Source organism: Mirounga leonina, unplaced genomic scaffold (assembly GCF_011800145.1).
Source record: "Mirounga leonina isolate KUSES-001 unplaced genomic scaffold, KU_Mleo_1.0 Mir_165, whole genome shotgun sequence".
Lineage (NCBI taxonomy): Eukaryota > Metazoa > Chordata > Mammalia > Carnivora > Phocidae > Mirounga > Mirounga leonina.
Genome location: NW_023270415.1, coordinates 47,194,331 through 47,211,097, shown reverse-complemented (window position 1 = coordinate 47,211,097; position 16,767 = coordinate 47,194,331). Strand labels below are relative to the sequence as shown.

The 16,767-nt window shown below is 40.5% G+C and overlaps 1 protein-coding gene and 1 long non-coding RNA gene across 4 annotated transcripts in view; both read left to right on the top strand.

The window, feature by feature from the left end:
- The first annotated feature begins 714 nt into the window (after nucleotides 1-714).
- ZNF706 (zinc finger protein 706) lies at nucleotides 715-7,747 on the top strand. Of its 3 annotated transcripts, none has more exons than XM_035011652.1 (4): nucleotides 715-996; nucleotides 4,588-4,724; nucleotides 6,609-6,716; nucleotides 7,416-7,747. In XM_035011652.1, the coding sequence occupies exons 2-3, from the start codon at nucleotides 4,590-4,592 to the stop codon at nucleotides 6,702-6,704; spliced, it is 231 nt and encodes a 76-aa protein (XP_034867543.1). In that variant the 5' UTR covers nucleotides 715-996; nucleotides 4,588-4,589; the 3' UTR covers nucleotides 6,705-6,716; nucleotides 7,416-7,747. The 3 variants fall into 3 exon arrangements, with proteins under 3 accessions (XP_034867543.1, XP_034867544.1, XP_034867545.1); XM_035011653.1 differs by lacking the exon at nucleotides 715-996 and adding an exon at nucleotides 1,154-1,438; XM_035011654.1 differs by lacking the exon at nucleotides 715-996 and adding an exon at nucleotides 1,519-2,381.
- A 4,268-nt stretch (nucleotides 7,748-12,015) lies between these two features.
- The window catches only part of LOC118015080, a 38,603-nt gene continuing 33,851 nt past the window's right edge, over nucleotides 12,016-16,767 (top strand). The window contains exon 1 of the long non-coding RNA XR_004680519.1: nucleotides 12,016-12,393. This is a non-coding gene — a long non-coding RNA (uncharacterized LOC118015080). The remainder of the gene's footprint in view (nucleotides 12,394-16,767) is intronic.

The window sequence follows — 16,767 nt, the reverse complement described above, 5'->3', positions numbered from 1 at the left end:
CCAAATGTTAGCAACTCTGTATATTGTCAGTATTCAGCTAAAGCGGTCGGGGTACTCTAGCCAGCAATACTGCGACAGGCTGGAATCTTGAACTCACTAAAAACCCCAGATTGGTAAAAATAACCGGAGTTTCCGTGGGAACGAGATTGGGGGTTGGCCGGTGAGAGAACAAAGGCTGCGCGTCCCTATCAGGGTCCACTGGGCCCGCCGGCCGCACTGGGGGCAAGGGCGGGGGCGGCGGTGGTGGTGCGTCCGGGTGGCGGGCTCCCCGGTGCCCCACGCCGCCGCGGCGCTGGCGCACCTCTCCGGGCCCGTCCCCGGGCCGCTGCATAGGAGGGCGCCGGCGAGGCGGGAGGCGAGTGAGAAGGAACGCGGGGGCCGAGGCCGGACCGCCGCCCGAGTGAGTGAGCCAGCAAGCGACTTGTGAAACACGCCGCGGGCGGTCACCCAGCAGCACCGGGATCACGCGGCTCCCAGGGCCGGCAGAAGCCGCCTAGATAGAGCACGCGGGAAGGGAGGGGCGCCGGGGACAGAGGGCGACGTCCCCTGCGGTTCCCGTCTCTAAGGGGCCGCCGTCGCCGCCAGGCCCCGCCCCCTGGCGCTTATGTAATAGGGGCGCACCGCCATTGGCCGGCGCGACCGGAAAGGGCGCAGGCGTGCGAGCAGGGGAGGAGCGCGGGAGGCGGCCGCCGCAGGAAGGCGCGTGGGCGGCGAGGAGCAGGCGGGCGCTGGGGCGACTGGGAGAGCTGCGCGGCGTGCGCGGGCACGAGCATAGTGGCCTCCCCCGAGGCTGAGGCGGCGGCGGGCGCGCGCGGCGGCGGCGGCGGCGGCGGCGGGTGCGAGGCGCGGGCTGTTGTGCTCTCCTCTTTCCCCTCCTCGGCGGGTGGAGGAGGCCGAAGCGGTGCTGGGCGCTCTCCCCCTTCCTCTCCCTCCGGCCACCTCCCCCGGCCCTCTCGCGCTGCGCGGTCTCTCCGACGCAAGACTGTCCCAGCCCGGGTGAGCGGCTGTGGGGGCGGCGCTGACGCCGCAGGACGTCCGGGAGTCGGGGTGGGGGCCTGGCGGCGGGGTCGCCGCGGGTCGCGAGGGGCCGCCGGCCTCCCCGCCTCCCAGGCGGCGGCCGGGCCCGTCCTGTCCCGGCGCGGGCCGCGGGCAGGAGGGAGAGCTCGGGCGCCTGCCAGGCCCTGCAGGTGGCCGGGTTGCAGGCCGCCCGCGGCCGCCGCGCGGAGCGGTAACCTTACCCCTTGGCGACGGCAGCTGGCCGGTTTCTCGAGGCCCGGGTTCCCCGCGGCCGAAGGGGCCGGGGTTGGGGCCGCCAGAGCCTCTGGGAGCCGCGTCTCGGTCCGGGGTCTGTGAGGAGTGGCGGGTCGGTCGGTGGGGGCTGTGTGGCCGGACCGAGGAAGGGGCTGCCCGACGCGGGAGAGGCCGGCGGGGAAGGCAGGTGGGCCGGGCTGCAGCTGGGTCGGTCATGTGTTGGGTGAAATAGATCTTACTCCTGGTGCTTTCCTCTTCCCTCCCTGAAAGGATGTAGTTAAAAGCTAGGGTCAGGATGTTGATCACTGCCTGGCCTCCTCGTTTCATATGGTTATGGAGAATGATCCTACTTCCTGGATCCCAAATCTTTTCTTACTCAGTTGTTTTTGGTTTTAAGAGGATCTTTGGGGGGCAATGCTTACTTGTTGCCTCCTGTAAGAGCTCTTCATTTTAGAAGAACTCTTTATTCGTTCTACTTCCCTCTTTGCATCCCTCTCGGAAAACCACACTAAATAAGAGTTAAATTAAAAACCTGCGTTTAAGGTATTTGTAAATGACTTGTTGGCCCTCAGTTTGTCGTGTGTAATTAAGAAGTTGTGCTTAAGATTTTGTAGAAAATTCGATTGGCTTGAGAGCAGTTCCAAAGTTGAGCTGTCCAAAAGCAGGTGGCTTGTTCGTTTGCATTTCTGCTTTCAGAAAGGAAATCAATGCAGGGAGTTGTTAGAAGTTGGGGGCCTACCCCATGCGTTTAGACTGTTGATTCGATTTCCTTCACCGGGTGTTAAGTTTTGTTTTAAAAATAAGTGACCACAGTCTTTACTTATTAAAGCTTTTATGGTTTTGTTACTGTTAGATGACAGGGAAAATGGGTTAAATGTATTGTGTAATGTTATATTTTAGGAGAAGCCCTAAATGGAAAAGTTAAAAATAATGTTGTGCATCTCATTACATTGTACAGATCACTGCATGAAAATGGTATTGAAATAGTTAATATCTTGTAATTATCAAAGATACTTCTGGAATTGGCATAAAATAATTGAGGTTACCCACAAAATCAGTGTTAGCATGCGTAGTAGACATTGTGTAGAAGAGCTCAGAAGCATGAGAGGACTAAACTATTCTAACATAAGGTACTGATAAAAGATGTTATAAAATATTGGGATACGTAAAGATTGAATACCTGTTATCATCCAGATCATACTTAAGTATCCAAATCTGTTTCTGTGTGAATAGGTTCCGTATGCTTGCCGTAACATTTGTACTTAAATATACATTTAAAAAGAATCATACCATTTGGCTTGGCATTAATAAAGATTTGGCTTTATAAAAACTAAAATGGAAGTTTAGTTTTCAAGGACTAATACATCTGGTAACATTTACTATTATTTGCGAGTATACTAGGCTAGCATACTAAGAATTTTTGTAGTTTGTTAAAATATTCAACTAGCTTTTTAAAAAAGCATTGATCCTCTTCTGTGTTTTATTCTGTGTTAAATACTAGTGGGGAATTTGTCCAAGCAGTGTATTTATTTTGTCAGGACCCTTTTTTTGGGGGGGAGAGGCTCATATGTTTCTATAATAGGCTTTGACTTTATATCCATTAACTGATTAGGGTTCCAGTCAGAAAAAAGCCAGCCCTGTTTTCTGGTAAAGGTGATCTACATCCATATTATGTTCATATCCTGCAATGATTTAAAAGTTTAAAACTTAGGGCGCCAGGGTGGCTCAGATGGTTAAGCATCTGCCTTCGGCTCGGGTCATGATCCCAGGGTCCTGGGATCGAGTCCCGCATCAGGCTCCCTGCTCCGAAGGGGGCCTGCTTCTTTCTCTCCCTCTGCTGCTCCCCATGCTTGTGCTCTTTCACTCTCTCTGTCAAATAAATAAAATCTTAAAAAAAAAAAAAAGTTTAAAACTAATTGCAGTTCTGGTCAAAGGTATATATAGGAATTCTACTTAGGACCCAGTTTCAATATTTTTAAAAAGCAGTTGGGGCCCATAGACTCTTCATGAGCAGGTTTAACTCGTGTTGTCTGATAGAAGACTTTAATTTTTTAAATTTTATTTTAATTCCAGTGTAGTTTAACATGCAATGTTATATTAGTTTCAGGTGTACAATATAGCGATTCAACAGTTCTATACATACTCAGTGCTCATCATAAGTGTACTCTTCAATCCCCACCCCCTATTTCACCCACCTACCCCTTGGGAATCATCAGTCCTTTATAGTTAAGAGTCTGTTTTTTGGTTTGAGAAGACTTTAATTTTAATGCAGAAGTAAAAGTAACTTTTTCAGTAACTTAATTATTTTTAACCCATTTAGCTTCATTTCAGACTATAAGTAAAAAGTGGTACCTTTCATTTTTGTAAAGGCATCTTTACCTTTTTTACAAGGTTCTCTCAACTGAAAACTAATTTAATTTTATTTGTTAATTTCTTCAGCAATCCTGCAAAGACCATTTTTTAAGGAAGATTTAGGATAGCACAGTAGTTTTATGGAACCTGAGTATTTAAGAGAACAGTTCCCATTGCTCTTAGGATCTCCAGAAGCTTTAGATGACAGCCCTTATTTCTCTTAAAGTTGTAAAAATCTTAATTCACAACAGTGAATACTGGAAAGGGAAAGTACCTTTGCAAAGTGATCAAGCAAATGCTTGGGGAAAGGCACTAAGCTTTTCTGGTATATTTTTGAAGATTATATATAGCAGAGTGCACAAATATCAGGGGTACAGCTCGATGAATTTTTAAAAGTGAACACATCTGTATAAGCATTACCCAGATCAAGATATAGAACATATCACCACCCCATAAATCCTCCCTCATGCCCTTTTTTCCCCAGTCACTACCTCCTAGATTAGCTTTGCCTGTTTTAAACTTTATACAACCTATATTTTTTGTATCTGACTTCTTTCCCTTAACACTGAATACAACCATGTTGTTACTTGTAACAATAGTTTCTTTTTGAATGCAGCATAGTATTCCATTGTCTAAATATACCACAAGTTATGTATCCATTTTACTAGTAACTGGCATTTGGATTGTTTCAGTTTTGGTAACAGGTGCTCTGAACTTTCTTGTACTGTCTTTGGATGTATATGTACATTTGTATGTCTGTTAGATACATACTGAGAGTGGAATTGTAGGTTGTAGAGTAGACAACTACCAGTTTCCCACAGTGGTTGTACTAACTTATTCTCTGGTAGCATTGTATGCAAGAACTTAAAAACCCACACATTTTGATAGACACCTCTATAAAACTTAAGTCTTCAACTCTGAGAGCGTTACCATACTTAGGTTACTCTGTATTAATCACTCTAATGCCTCAACTTCTGTTTTTAGATATGGCTCGTGGACAGCAGAAGATTCAGTCTCAGCAGAAAAATGCCAAAAAGCAAGCTGGACAAAAGAAGAAACAAGGACATGACCAAAAGGCTGCTGCCAAAGCTGCCTTAATATATACCTGCACTGTTTGTAGGGTAAGGGGGATTGAAAGACATAGTTTTCCTGTGGACAGTTCTTTCCGTAGACATTGGTTTATATAGGTTACAATTTTGCAACTATGGCAAAATAGTAGATTGGCGAGCTGGTTCTTTTAGGTGTCCATCTTCACTTGTCTCTTCAACAAAAATTTTGTGAATGGCTCCTGTGGTCAGGCATAGTTCTCTAGGTGTCAGGGAAAGGGAGTGAACAAAGTCCCTTTCCTCATTTAGAAGAAAGATGTCTTCTTCACGGCAGATACTGCACTTTGAACTTTGTAAGGAAATCAGATCTACATTCTTGGTTTACAGCTATGCAGGATACAAGTGAACATATCTCTGGTTATGAGTTGACTTTTTTCTTCACTAAATTTGTAGTGGGATGTCTATAAAACTATATGGAGTATATTTACATTGAGGGCTTTTCCTAGAACTAATGTGTTTTGTTAGATTTGAAGAATAGCTGTTAACAACTGCTATTGAGTGCTTATCAGGTGTTTTACATGTATGAGCCCATTAATCCACACAACCACCCTGAGATAAAGGACTTTTGTTATTCCCATTTTACAGGAGAGTAAACTGAGTCAAGGGGATTAAATAACTTGTGCAAGGTGCCCCAGCTAGTACAGAGAAGAGCTGGGATCTGAACCCCGGCAGTCAAGTTCCAGAGCCCACCTCTGCCTTTCATACCACACTGCCTTTCAAGGAAGTTTTTCTTGGGGCACCTGAGTGGCTCAGTCGGTTAAGCGTCTGCCTTCTGCTCAGGTCATGATCTCGGGGTCTTGGAATTGAGCACTGTTTTGGGCTCCCTGCTCAGCAGGGAGTCTGCCTCTCTCTCTGCCACCCACACCCCGCTCGTGCTCTCTCTTGCTCGCTTGCTCTCTCAGTAAATAAAATAAAAAAAAAAAAAAGTTTTTCTTAAATTCCAAGCCAGAGTCTCTTTCTTGCTTTTTTGTTTAATCTCAGCACCCTTGAAGTTAGTGAGTAGAAGTCCCAAAGGAAAAAATACATAGCGAGGTTGGTCAAATACATATGCATATATATACCATATGTATAAATGTATTTTTTCCCAAAGCTCTACACCTGGGTAGGGTTGTAGGAAGGGATCTCAGTAAGACAAGTTCATCATGTGAAGGCATTACTGATGAAATAGAAGTTCCTGACTACATAAAAGTTCTTCATTAAGAGAGGAAATCTATTACATTAAATATCTAGTTCATACTGAGCTTTGATACCTCAAAATAATGAAATCAAGCAACTTTAGATTCTGTTTGGAAAGAAGCAGGGTAAAAGTAAATTTCATTAAATTACTGATGAAGAAATACTTTGACCTAAAAGTACTGGAGCGGTTGAACAAAACAGCAAAAACTTTTATTTCATGTTTTGTTTAATCGAATGGGCAAAAGAATAAATAATTGAAGGTCCTTGCCTAGGGAAGTTGGTATAATGTAGCATTTGAGAACTGAAGTACTAGTACTAGGTTAAAACAGGTCTTGGGCAAATTACCCTCTAGGTTTTAGTTTCCTTATCCTGTTAAATGAGGAAGGATAGTAGGAACTAATTTAGGATTACTGTAGGAAGGTTCTATGAGAATTCAGGTAACCTGCTTAGCATAACATGTTAAGTAAATGTTACCTGTTTGCTGTTAATCAAACAAGCAGAATACTTCATTCTGTGACCCACCCTTTTCTTTGTATGTGAAATATGGTGATATATTAGGAATCTCTTTGTTGCAAGGTCCTTTTTCATATGCCAGCCACTAGTTGCAGGAACTTGAAAGTGTTTTGAGATAATTGTCTCTCCTGAGCCGGTTCGGGATTTGAAAAGTTAACACATTTTTATTTCATGAATAAAGTCTCTTTTTTCCACATTTTTTTAAATTAGACACAAATGCCAGACCCTAAGACCTTCAAGCAGCACTTTGAAAGCAAGCATCCTAAGACTCCACTTCCTCCAGAATTGGCTGATGTTCAGGCATAAAGTTGTTTACAGGTAATTGACCTTTTGTCTTTTCCTTTGTTAATGTCAAGGTTGTACACAAGAGCAAAATTATCTTCTGTGACTGTGAAATTAATGTGTACTTTCCAGCTGAGATTTTATTGCTTCCCCTTTTTAAGTTAATGTTTCCCTTTACAATTGTTAAAAGCCCATTTCCCCAAACCAGATCATCTCAATGCCTTTGAAACACCCAAGTTTTTACTACTGTAGCCCAACATGGGGGGATGAGGTGATGCTGGCCAACTCTGGTCCAAGAATGGAAAAGACTTACCAGCTTAAAGAAAATAACTATTACAAAGGCATTTGAGGGTCTTGCTTCCAGAAGTGATGCAGAACAGTGTTCCTGAGTGCCTTGGTGCAGGTATTTTATTTCCAGTGTCTGACAGAGCTTCTGAGTGCATTAGGACACATGGTGAATGGAGGCACACACTGTGTAAACTTGAGAGTTGCTTGAAAATAATCTGTGTGGTTGGTTTTCTGTTTTTTGTTTTCTCTAAGGTGGTGATGGTGTGAGACAATTATTTCTTTTTAAAGTAAATTCATCAAAGATTTGTTTATAAAATCATTGACAGATCTGTCAGGCTAACTTGATAGCTTATGCATGTGGTGCATTTTTCTTAGACATTTGAAATGCATGTAAGTTGTATTTGTGCAATGCTTACATTCACTGCAAATTTCATTTATGTCTTATAGGTGAATTCATGACACCTTTGACTCTTCTACTGTCTCAGAACTTAGGTAACAAACCTGCAGCTGCTTTTCTAACAAACTGTTGATCAGCAAAAATAAAGGGGCTACAGAAACACTCATTTTTATGCTGTTCCCTTTTGGGCTTCATGCAAAGACAATTCTGTGTAAATGTACAGTTGACTCTGATTTGGAAATCTGGAAATCAGTCCATCCTTGTTATAAAAAATTTTTTTACAATTGTAATTATATTGATGTTCATATTGTGTAAAATAACTCATTTAATAAAGTAGTACTTTGATTTTACAACATCACAGGATAAATGGTTTTAGAAATTCTGTTCTAACTTTCCACATTATTTGCCTTATGAAAATCTAATGAATTCGTCAACTAGAATTGCAGGCGCAATTCTTACCTCCCTCTCAGTTCAGTGGCAGGTTCATTAGCTAAACTAGAACAGACTCATTCATACAGTTTTATTGGCAGCTGTTGATCTAGGTGAAGAATGACTTACCTGCTGCCTTAGTATATTACCATCATGTGTCATTTACCCCTCTGATTGTTTCCTGTGTTTGAGGTTGGAATATTTCAACTTGCCATATGACCTGGCCATAGCTGCCAGCCAGGAATACCCTGTCGATGACTGATAAATTCCTAATGCGTTGGATTTTCAGTGAGCCCTTCTGAAAGATTAGGTTCTGAAGTGTATGCCATAATGAAATCAGTAAGGCTGTCATTGAATACAAAATATGATGGATCATATGCACACTGGTAAAGCTCTATCTTACATAAATTATACCAGATTCTTTCAAAATTCAAAGTTCAGTAATTGGAAGTTAAAACTCAATTTTTGAAGGACTTTTTGGAACTTATTAATGTTTTGGCCAATTTTATGAATGGATTTTCATTAACAGGAAGAGTGGAATGACTTGCCGCTGGGTTAATTCCCAGAACCTTCTCCCTCCTTTCCTTTGTAAGTGAATAGTTGATTTTAGGAGTTTACTTTGTGCTGGTTCCTAAAATCAAAGCCTGTACAATATGACTTCTGTCTGAACTAGAAAAGGATTAAAATAGGCCAATCTCCACATTCTTTTGGCTCTGAGGATGGGGAAATGGGTTAGTTCAGATGGATGAGGTAAATCCTACCCAGTTAAGGAAGACTAATTTTAGGGTTCTTCTAATTTGCTTTTGTCAGCTATTAACTTTACTAGTGAAACTGCTGTAACTCTGTTTAAATTTTAAAGTTAATAATAATAGGAAGAACACTCAACTATTTCCTGGTAATTGCTTAGAGCCACAAGTCTGATCCTGTGGATTACAAAATGCATTCCCTCTTTCTGCTGTAATTCATCACTGCCTTTGTTTTGTGGCTATGCATATTCTGCCCACCTTGTTTGACTTCACTAAGTTTTAAGTAAGATATTTACAAGGAAAAGCTTCAGTGGCGATAGTTTCTTAGCAACTTCTATTACATTCTTTCTTTAAAATAGTCATTTTTTCATGTATTTAATTTCCTAAGTTTCAGATTTAATATCTGTTATTTCCTAATGTGTTGGTACCAGAACATTAGAATTTGCCTGATTGCTTGTAGTGGAATTTATTAAAGTTCTGGTTAAATTACAATTTAAAGGTTTTTAAAAGCGCTTTGACCATATGTATGTTTACATTTAGTAACAAATCATTTAAAAACCATTCACAAGTTTTGGGGTTTTTTTTGTTTTTTTGTTTTTTTTTTTCATTTTTACTGACTGTAATTCAGAATAAAAGCTTTTTGTTCTTGTATTTAACCCTTTTTTATAAGCAGCTGAAGACACCATATTTAACTTTATATCTCAGTGATAGGAAACTAGCTGCATTGATCTTGCATAAGACATTAATTCTCATACTTCGTATAAGGATTATTAGTACAATCCCTTTTTATTATGTTTGAGTTAAATTTGCTCTAAGGGAAAACTACAATTCTTAAGCATCCTCATTATTAAATTTGAAGATTCTTTAACAGATCACAGCAAAGTTCATTATAAAACTGTTATGGTGTCTTCAAAGACTTTATAAAATCTGAGACACTGAGAGAGAATTGGTCCGGTTGTATTCTGTATTTCCATTAATTGCCAAAAGGAATGGGGTTAAGATTACGTTTGTTTCCATTCTAATTCCTATGGATCTGCATCCCCATGTTTAACTGACATACTAGGGGCTCAGTTGTGTGCTGTAATGTCTTATTAAAGAAGATATTAAAACTAAACTAGTCTAATTTCTTCTACATTTTAGGAGGTTTTTATATTGCCTCTTCCCTTTTTTTTTTTTTTTTTTTTTAAATTTCTCAACTCAAGAGTTGTTTCTTGAGTGTACAGCTCAGTCGTCTAAGGGCAGCAAGAGATTTTTCATTTCTCATTGTTTTTCCTGCAGTTGGTCTATTTTAAGTATATAGAATACTTAAGAGTGAAAGGGAAAAGGTTGTCATTCTGAAACCTTCCTGTAGTGAAAGTTGTTGGAAGGGGGAAGTAATTGGCTATTAATAGAAAAATAATACTAAAATGAAAAATGCTTAGGTCAGTAAACTGAATGAGATAACACTTTGGTTTTATATTAAGGCTACTGCAAAGCTAGTTAATCACATCATAATTCAAATTTGAGATATATGTAGCATGAGTAGAGTAGAAAAGACTCTTCTTTTTCATTTTTATTAGTATGTGGAATATACAGCATCTGCTTAAAATTGTAGTTAATATCAAGGCCTTTTTCTACAGTGATAGTCACACTCCAAACTGTAACTGAAATACTGTATTTAAACTACTGAATCTGAATTACTTTATTTGTGCTAGATTTTTCATTTTGGGGGAGTTTTTGGTTTGATTTTGGTCAGACACATACTTGTGTGTGTATAGAAATGAAGATCAACACTAGAGGGTTGTGTATACTGTGACTGTACAGTCTGAAATCTTTCAGGCTAGCCAAATTTTATCTGTTGTAAATGTTTCAGAAAAATCTTAAGCCCTTGCTATGTGTAGATTTAATAAAACATCTGTATACTTTATTGAGAAAATAGATGTTTTATTAATAAGAGTTCAGCCTGTCATTGTGGATTACCGTATTGAACTGAAAATTAAATGTCCTCTCTCATTTACGTATGTATTTGAGAGAGCGAGAGAGTGCCCACAAGGTGGGGGTAGTGGGAGGGGCAGAGGGGGAGAGAGAATTTTAAGCAGGCTCCATGCCCAGCACAGAACCTGAAGCTGGGCTTAATCTCACCACCCTCGAGATCATGACCTGAGCCAAAATCAAGAGGCAGATGCTTAACCAGTTGAGCCACCCAGGTGCCCAAAAATGTCTTCTATTTTAAATGTTCTTTGGGTAAGCTGTTTACTGAGTTACCAGCTCTTTGGAGTTGGTTTATAATTTTTTATTTTGGACATTCCTTCTCTAGCCCCAATTTTTTGAACATAGTATGGCTCCAAATTTAGAATCTGCACATACGGAGCCAGACTTCAGTCATTTATTTGTATCCATATGGGCATATCTACAATGTGAAGTGATTGTGTTAAAACCATACTACTTTCTAATCATTTTTTATGTATACACCGTTGTTTCTATACATGATCTCATTAATAGCTTAGATTTTTGTAGACCAAATAAGTACCTCACTTTATCACTGTCTTCTGTCTTGTAAAATTCTGAATGTGACTTGCATTTTGGATTCTATATTATTAAAATTTTAGTTAGTAGGAAGTAGGCCAACATAGTATTTCTTCTATAACAATGTAACAGTGTTTTTCAAAATTAGGTCTGTAGTTAAGGGTGACCGTACATCCTGCTTTGCCAAAGACAGTCTTGGTTTAAATATTAATTTAGTATTAAATATCAGACTTACACTAGATATTAAGGTGCTTCATTATATATCTTAATATTGCCTCCTTTTAATCACACATGTCAACCAGTTCATAGATCACTTTTGTCAAACAACCGGGGTGCTTTTTCAAAATGTACATTTTTTTTTAAAACCCTGTGGTACCCAGAAATTCTTACTCCTAAATGGGAACGTGTGATACTGGCAAGGTTTGCCCTTTAAAGGCCTTCCATCTATTTTTATTCAAGGTTTTTTGTTTTTTTTTTTCCTACTGAGACTTAAATATCTGGTCAGATGAACTAGATTCCAAAACCTTGAAACACCTTTATTCACAGGCATTCATATAAATTTAATACTGTTTGTACTGGGTTCAGACTTTTATTTCCTGATCATCTTTTCACCCAAAGGACTTATGGGAAATGGCCAGTTGGGATTAGAGGTACTGCTGCTTAGTACAGAACACTTCTACTGAGGAAGGGAGGGAGATCTGCTGCCCTGGCTGCAGGTTAGACATCCTGTGGGCTAATGGCAGTGAACACTTATGACAAATCTTGTGATTTTGATACAGGATGCTTTACATATTATTTGATCTGGATCTCTGTAATTTTCTTTTTTATAAACTCTTAGTTTTTTGGGGTTTTTTTTTAAAGATTTTATTTATTTTGAGAGAGAGCACGAGCAGGGGGGAGGGGCAAAGGGAGAAGTAGTAGACTCCCCACTTGCAGGGAGCCCCACATGGGGCCCAATCCCAGGAATCTGGGATCATGACCTGAGTTGAAGGCAGACGCTTAGCCTACTGAGCCACTCATGTGCCCCTAAACTCTTTAATTTTTTAGTACTTCTGGATTTACAGAGAAGTTATAAAGGTGTAGTATAAGATTCAGCTTACCCTACTGTTATAATCTTGTATTACTGTGGTGTATTTATCACAACTAAGAAACCAGCAGTGGTATATTACCATTTATATTACCATTACCAGTTTGTCTATTAATGTCTTTTTTTTTTTCTGTTCCAAGATCTAGTCCAGAATGCCACATTGCATTTAGTTGTCATTTCTCCTTGGTCTTTGTCGTCTTTGGTGGATTCTCAGTCTTCTCCTTGTTTTTCATGACCGTGACAGTTCTGAGGTGTGTGGAGGTATGTTGTATAATGTCCCTTAGCTTGGATTTGAGTTTTTTCTCATGACTGCATTAGGGTGCCAGGTTTTAGTGAAGAAGAGCACAGGTGATGTGCCCTTCTCATTGCATCCTGGGAGTAAATGATCCCCACATGACATCATGGGTGACGGTAGCCTTCATCACTTGGTTAAGGTGCCATCTGCTGTGTTTCTCCACTGGAAAGTTAAAATTTTTTCCTTTCCAAATGCTGATTTTTCAAAGTCCAGCCCTTAACTTAAGGTGAGTGGGGATTTAGCTCCACCTCCTGGAAGGGAGAGTACCTGTGTGTATTATTTGGAATTCTTCTATATGGAAGATTTGTTCTTCCTGTTGTTTATCCATATGAACTCTTAATTCAGTATTATTTATTTTGTTATTCACATTATTTCAACTTTGGCCATTGGGAGCTCTTTCAGATTAGCACCTGTATCCCTTTGCTATGCCCCCTTTTTTTGAGCTTTTCCTTACTTGTACTGCAAGAAGTTCCATGCTCATCTTGTATTTTCTCTGTCCCAGTCCTCAAATGAGCAATCTCTCCAGAGTCCTGGTTTCTTTTATTGGAGAATGGTATTTAAAAACCAAGATCTGGGCGCCTGGGTGGCTCAGTCGTTGGGCGTCTGCCTTCGGCTCAGGTCATGATCCCAGGGTCCTGGGATCGAGTCCCGCATCGGGCTCCCTGCTCCGCGGGAAGCCTGCTTCTCCCTCTCCCACTCCCCCTGCTTGTGTTCCTGCTCTCACTATGTCTCTCTCTGTCAAATAAATAAATAAAATCTTTAAAAAAAAAACCAAGATCTGGCCATCAGATATGAGGTTTGCTTCTTTTTTTATTTCTATTTTTTTGTAAGAAATGTTAACCTTTTTTTCCACCACTAGCTATTACTTTTTTTAAAAGATTTTATTTATTTGACAGATAGCAAGAGCAGGAACACAAGCAGGGGGAGTGGGAGAGGGAGAAGCAGGCTTCCCGCTGAGCAGGGATACCGACATGGGACTCGATCCCAGGACCCTGGGATCATGACCTAAGCCAAAGGCAGACACTTAACGACTGAGCCACCCGGACACCCTACCACTAGCTATTATTATCTAAGGGTTATAGGGAAGAGTATCCTTATCCCAAGTCTTTAGGGGATGAGCTCCCTGCACATCATTAGTGAAGCGTTGTCTTTTTTTTTTTTTTTTTGGTCATTTAAATAATTTTTTTAATTTTGTTTTCTGAAGCATTCTTTTTTAAGTTACCAGGATATTGAAAATAATACATGTGAAGTTGCTTTATGAGCTGTAAAGCATTATATAGAAGTAATTCATTATTACGAAAGAAATATAGTAAAGGTCCCTTATCTTTAGAAATTAAAATGCATTTTAGGAAATAACATACTTATTTACAGAAGTTTAGGCTATATGTTTAAGTGTTTGGTGTGTTTTTGTTTTTGTTTTTTTTTATTCTTATGTTAATCCCCATACATTACATCATTAGTTTTAGATGTAGTCTTCCATGATTCATTGTTTGTGCATAACACCCAGTGCTCCATGCAGAGTGTGCCCTCCTCAATACCCATTACCAGGCTAACCCATCCTCCCACCCCCCTCCCTTCTAGAACCCTCAGTTTGTTTTTCAGAGTCCATCGTCTCTCATGGTTCGTCTACCCCTCCGATTTCCCCCGCTTCATTCTTCCCCTCCTGCTACCTTCTTCTTCTTCTTTTTTTTCTTAACATATATTGCATTATTTGTTTCAGAGGTACAGATCTGAGAGTCAACAGTCTTGCACAATTCACAGCGCTTACCAGAGCACATACCCTCCCCAGTGTCTATCACCCAGTCACCCCATCCCTCCCACCCCACCCCCCACTCCAGCAACCCTCAGTTTGTTTCCTGCGATTAAGAATTCCTCATATCAGTGAGGTCATATGATACATGTCTTTCTCTTTTTGACTTATTTCGCTCAACATAATACCCTCCAGTTCCATCCACATCGTTGCAAATGGCAAGATCTCATTCCTTTTGATAGCTGCATAATATTCCATTGTATATATATACCACATCTTCTTTATCCATTCGTCTTTCGATGGACAGCTGGGCTCTTTCCACAGTTTGGCTATTGTGGACATTGCTGCTATAAACATCGGGGTGCACGTACCCTTTTGGATCCCTACTTTTGTATCTTTGGGGTAAATACCCAGTAGTACAATTGCTGGATCATATGGTAGCTCTATTTTCAACTTTTTGAGGAACCTCCATACTGTTTTCCAGAGTGGCTGCACCAGCTTGCATTCCCACCAACAGTGTAGGAGGGTTCCCCTTTCTCCGCATCCCCGCCAACATCTGTCGTTTCCTGACTTGTTAATTTTAGCCATTCTGACTGGTGTGAGGTGGTATCTCATTGAGGTTTTGATTTGGATTTCCCTGATGCCGAGCGATATTGAGCACTTTTTCATGTGTCTGTTGGCCATTTGGATGTCTTCTTTGGAAAAATGTCTGTTCATGTCTTCTGGCCATTTCTTGATTGGATTCTTTGTTCTTTGGGTGTTGAGTTTGATGAGTTCTTTATAGATTTTGGATACTAGCCCTTTATCTGATATGTCATTTGCAAATATCTTCTCCCATTCTGTCGGTTGTCTTTTGGTTTTGTTGACTGTTTCCTTTGCTTTGCAAAAGCTTTTTATCTTGATGAAGTCCCAATAGTTCATTTTTGCCCTTGCTTCCCTTGCCTTTGGCGATGTTTCTAGGAAGAAGTTGCTTCGGCTGAGGTCAAAGAGGTTGCTGCCTGTGTTCTCCTTTAGGATTTGGATGGACTCCTGTCTCACATTGAGTTCTTTCAACCATTTTGAGTCTATTTTTGTGTGTGGTGTAAGGAAATGGTCCAGTTTCATTCTTCTGCATGTGGCTATCCAATTTTCCCAACACCATTTGTTGAAGAGACTGTCTTTTTTCCATTGGACATTCTTTTCTGCTTTGTCAAAGATGAGTTGACCATAGAGTTGAGGGTCCATTTCTGGGCTCTCTATTCTGTTCCATTGATCTATGTGCCTGTTTTTGTGCCAGTACCATGCTGTCTTGATGATGACAGCTTTGTAATAGAGCTGGAAGTCCAGAATTGTGATGCCGCCGGCTTTGCCCTTCTTTTTCAACATTCCTCTGGCTATGCGGGGTCTTTTCTGGTTCCATATAAATTTTAGGATTATTTGTTCCATTTCTTTGAAAAAAGTGGATGGTATTTTGATGGGGATTGCATTGAATGTGTAGATTGCTCTAGGTAGCATTGACATCTTCACAATATTTGTTCTTCCAATCCATGAGCATGGAACGTTTTTCCATTTCTTTGTGTCTTCCTCAATTTCTTTCATGAGTATTTTATAGTTTCCTGAGTACAGATCCTTTGTCTCTTTGGTGAGATTTATTCCTAGGTATCTTATGGTTTTGGGTGCAATTGTAAATGGGATCGACTCCTTCATTTCTCTTTCTTCTGTCTTGTTGTTGGTGTATAGGAATGTCACTGATTTCTGTGCATTGATTTTATATCCTGCCACTTTACTGAATTCCTGTATGAGTTCTAGCAGTTTTGGGGTGGAGTCTTTGGGGTTTTCTACATAAAGTATCATATCATCTGCAAAGAGTGAGAGTTTGACTTCTTCTTTGCCGATTTGGATGCCTTTTATTTCTTTTTGTTGTCTGATTGCTGTGGCTAGGACTTCCAATACTATGTTGAATAGCAGTGGTGATAGTGGACATCCCTGCCGTGTTCCTAACCTTAGGGGGAAAGCTCTCAGTTTTTCCCCATTGAGAATGATATTCGCTGTAGGTTTTTCATAGATGGCCTCTATGATATTGAGGTATGTACCCTCTATGCCTATACTCTGAAGAGTTTTGATCAAGAAAGGATGCTGTACTTTGTCAAATGCTTTTTCTGCATCTATTGAGAGGATCATATGATTCTTGTTCTTTCTTTTGTTAATGTATTGTATCACATTGATTGATTTGTGGATGTTGAACCAACCTTGCAGCCCAGGGATAAATCCCACTTGGTCGTGGTGATAATCCTTTTAATGTACTGTTGGATCCTATTGGCTAATATTTTGGTGAGGATTTTTGCATCCATGTTCATCAGGGATATTGGTCTGTAATTCTCCTTTTTGATGGGGTCTTTGTCTGGTTTTGGGATCAATGTAATGCTGGCCTCATAAAATGAGTTTGGAAGTTTTCCTTCCATTTCTATTTTTTGGAACAGTTTCAGAAGAATAGGTATTAATTCTTCTTGAAATGTTTGGTAGAATTCCCCTGGGTGTTTGGTGTGTTTTATAAACAAAAACGTCTATAGGAACATACAGAAAGGAGAGGACTTGTGTGTTGGAGAGGTTG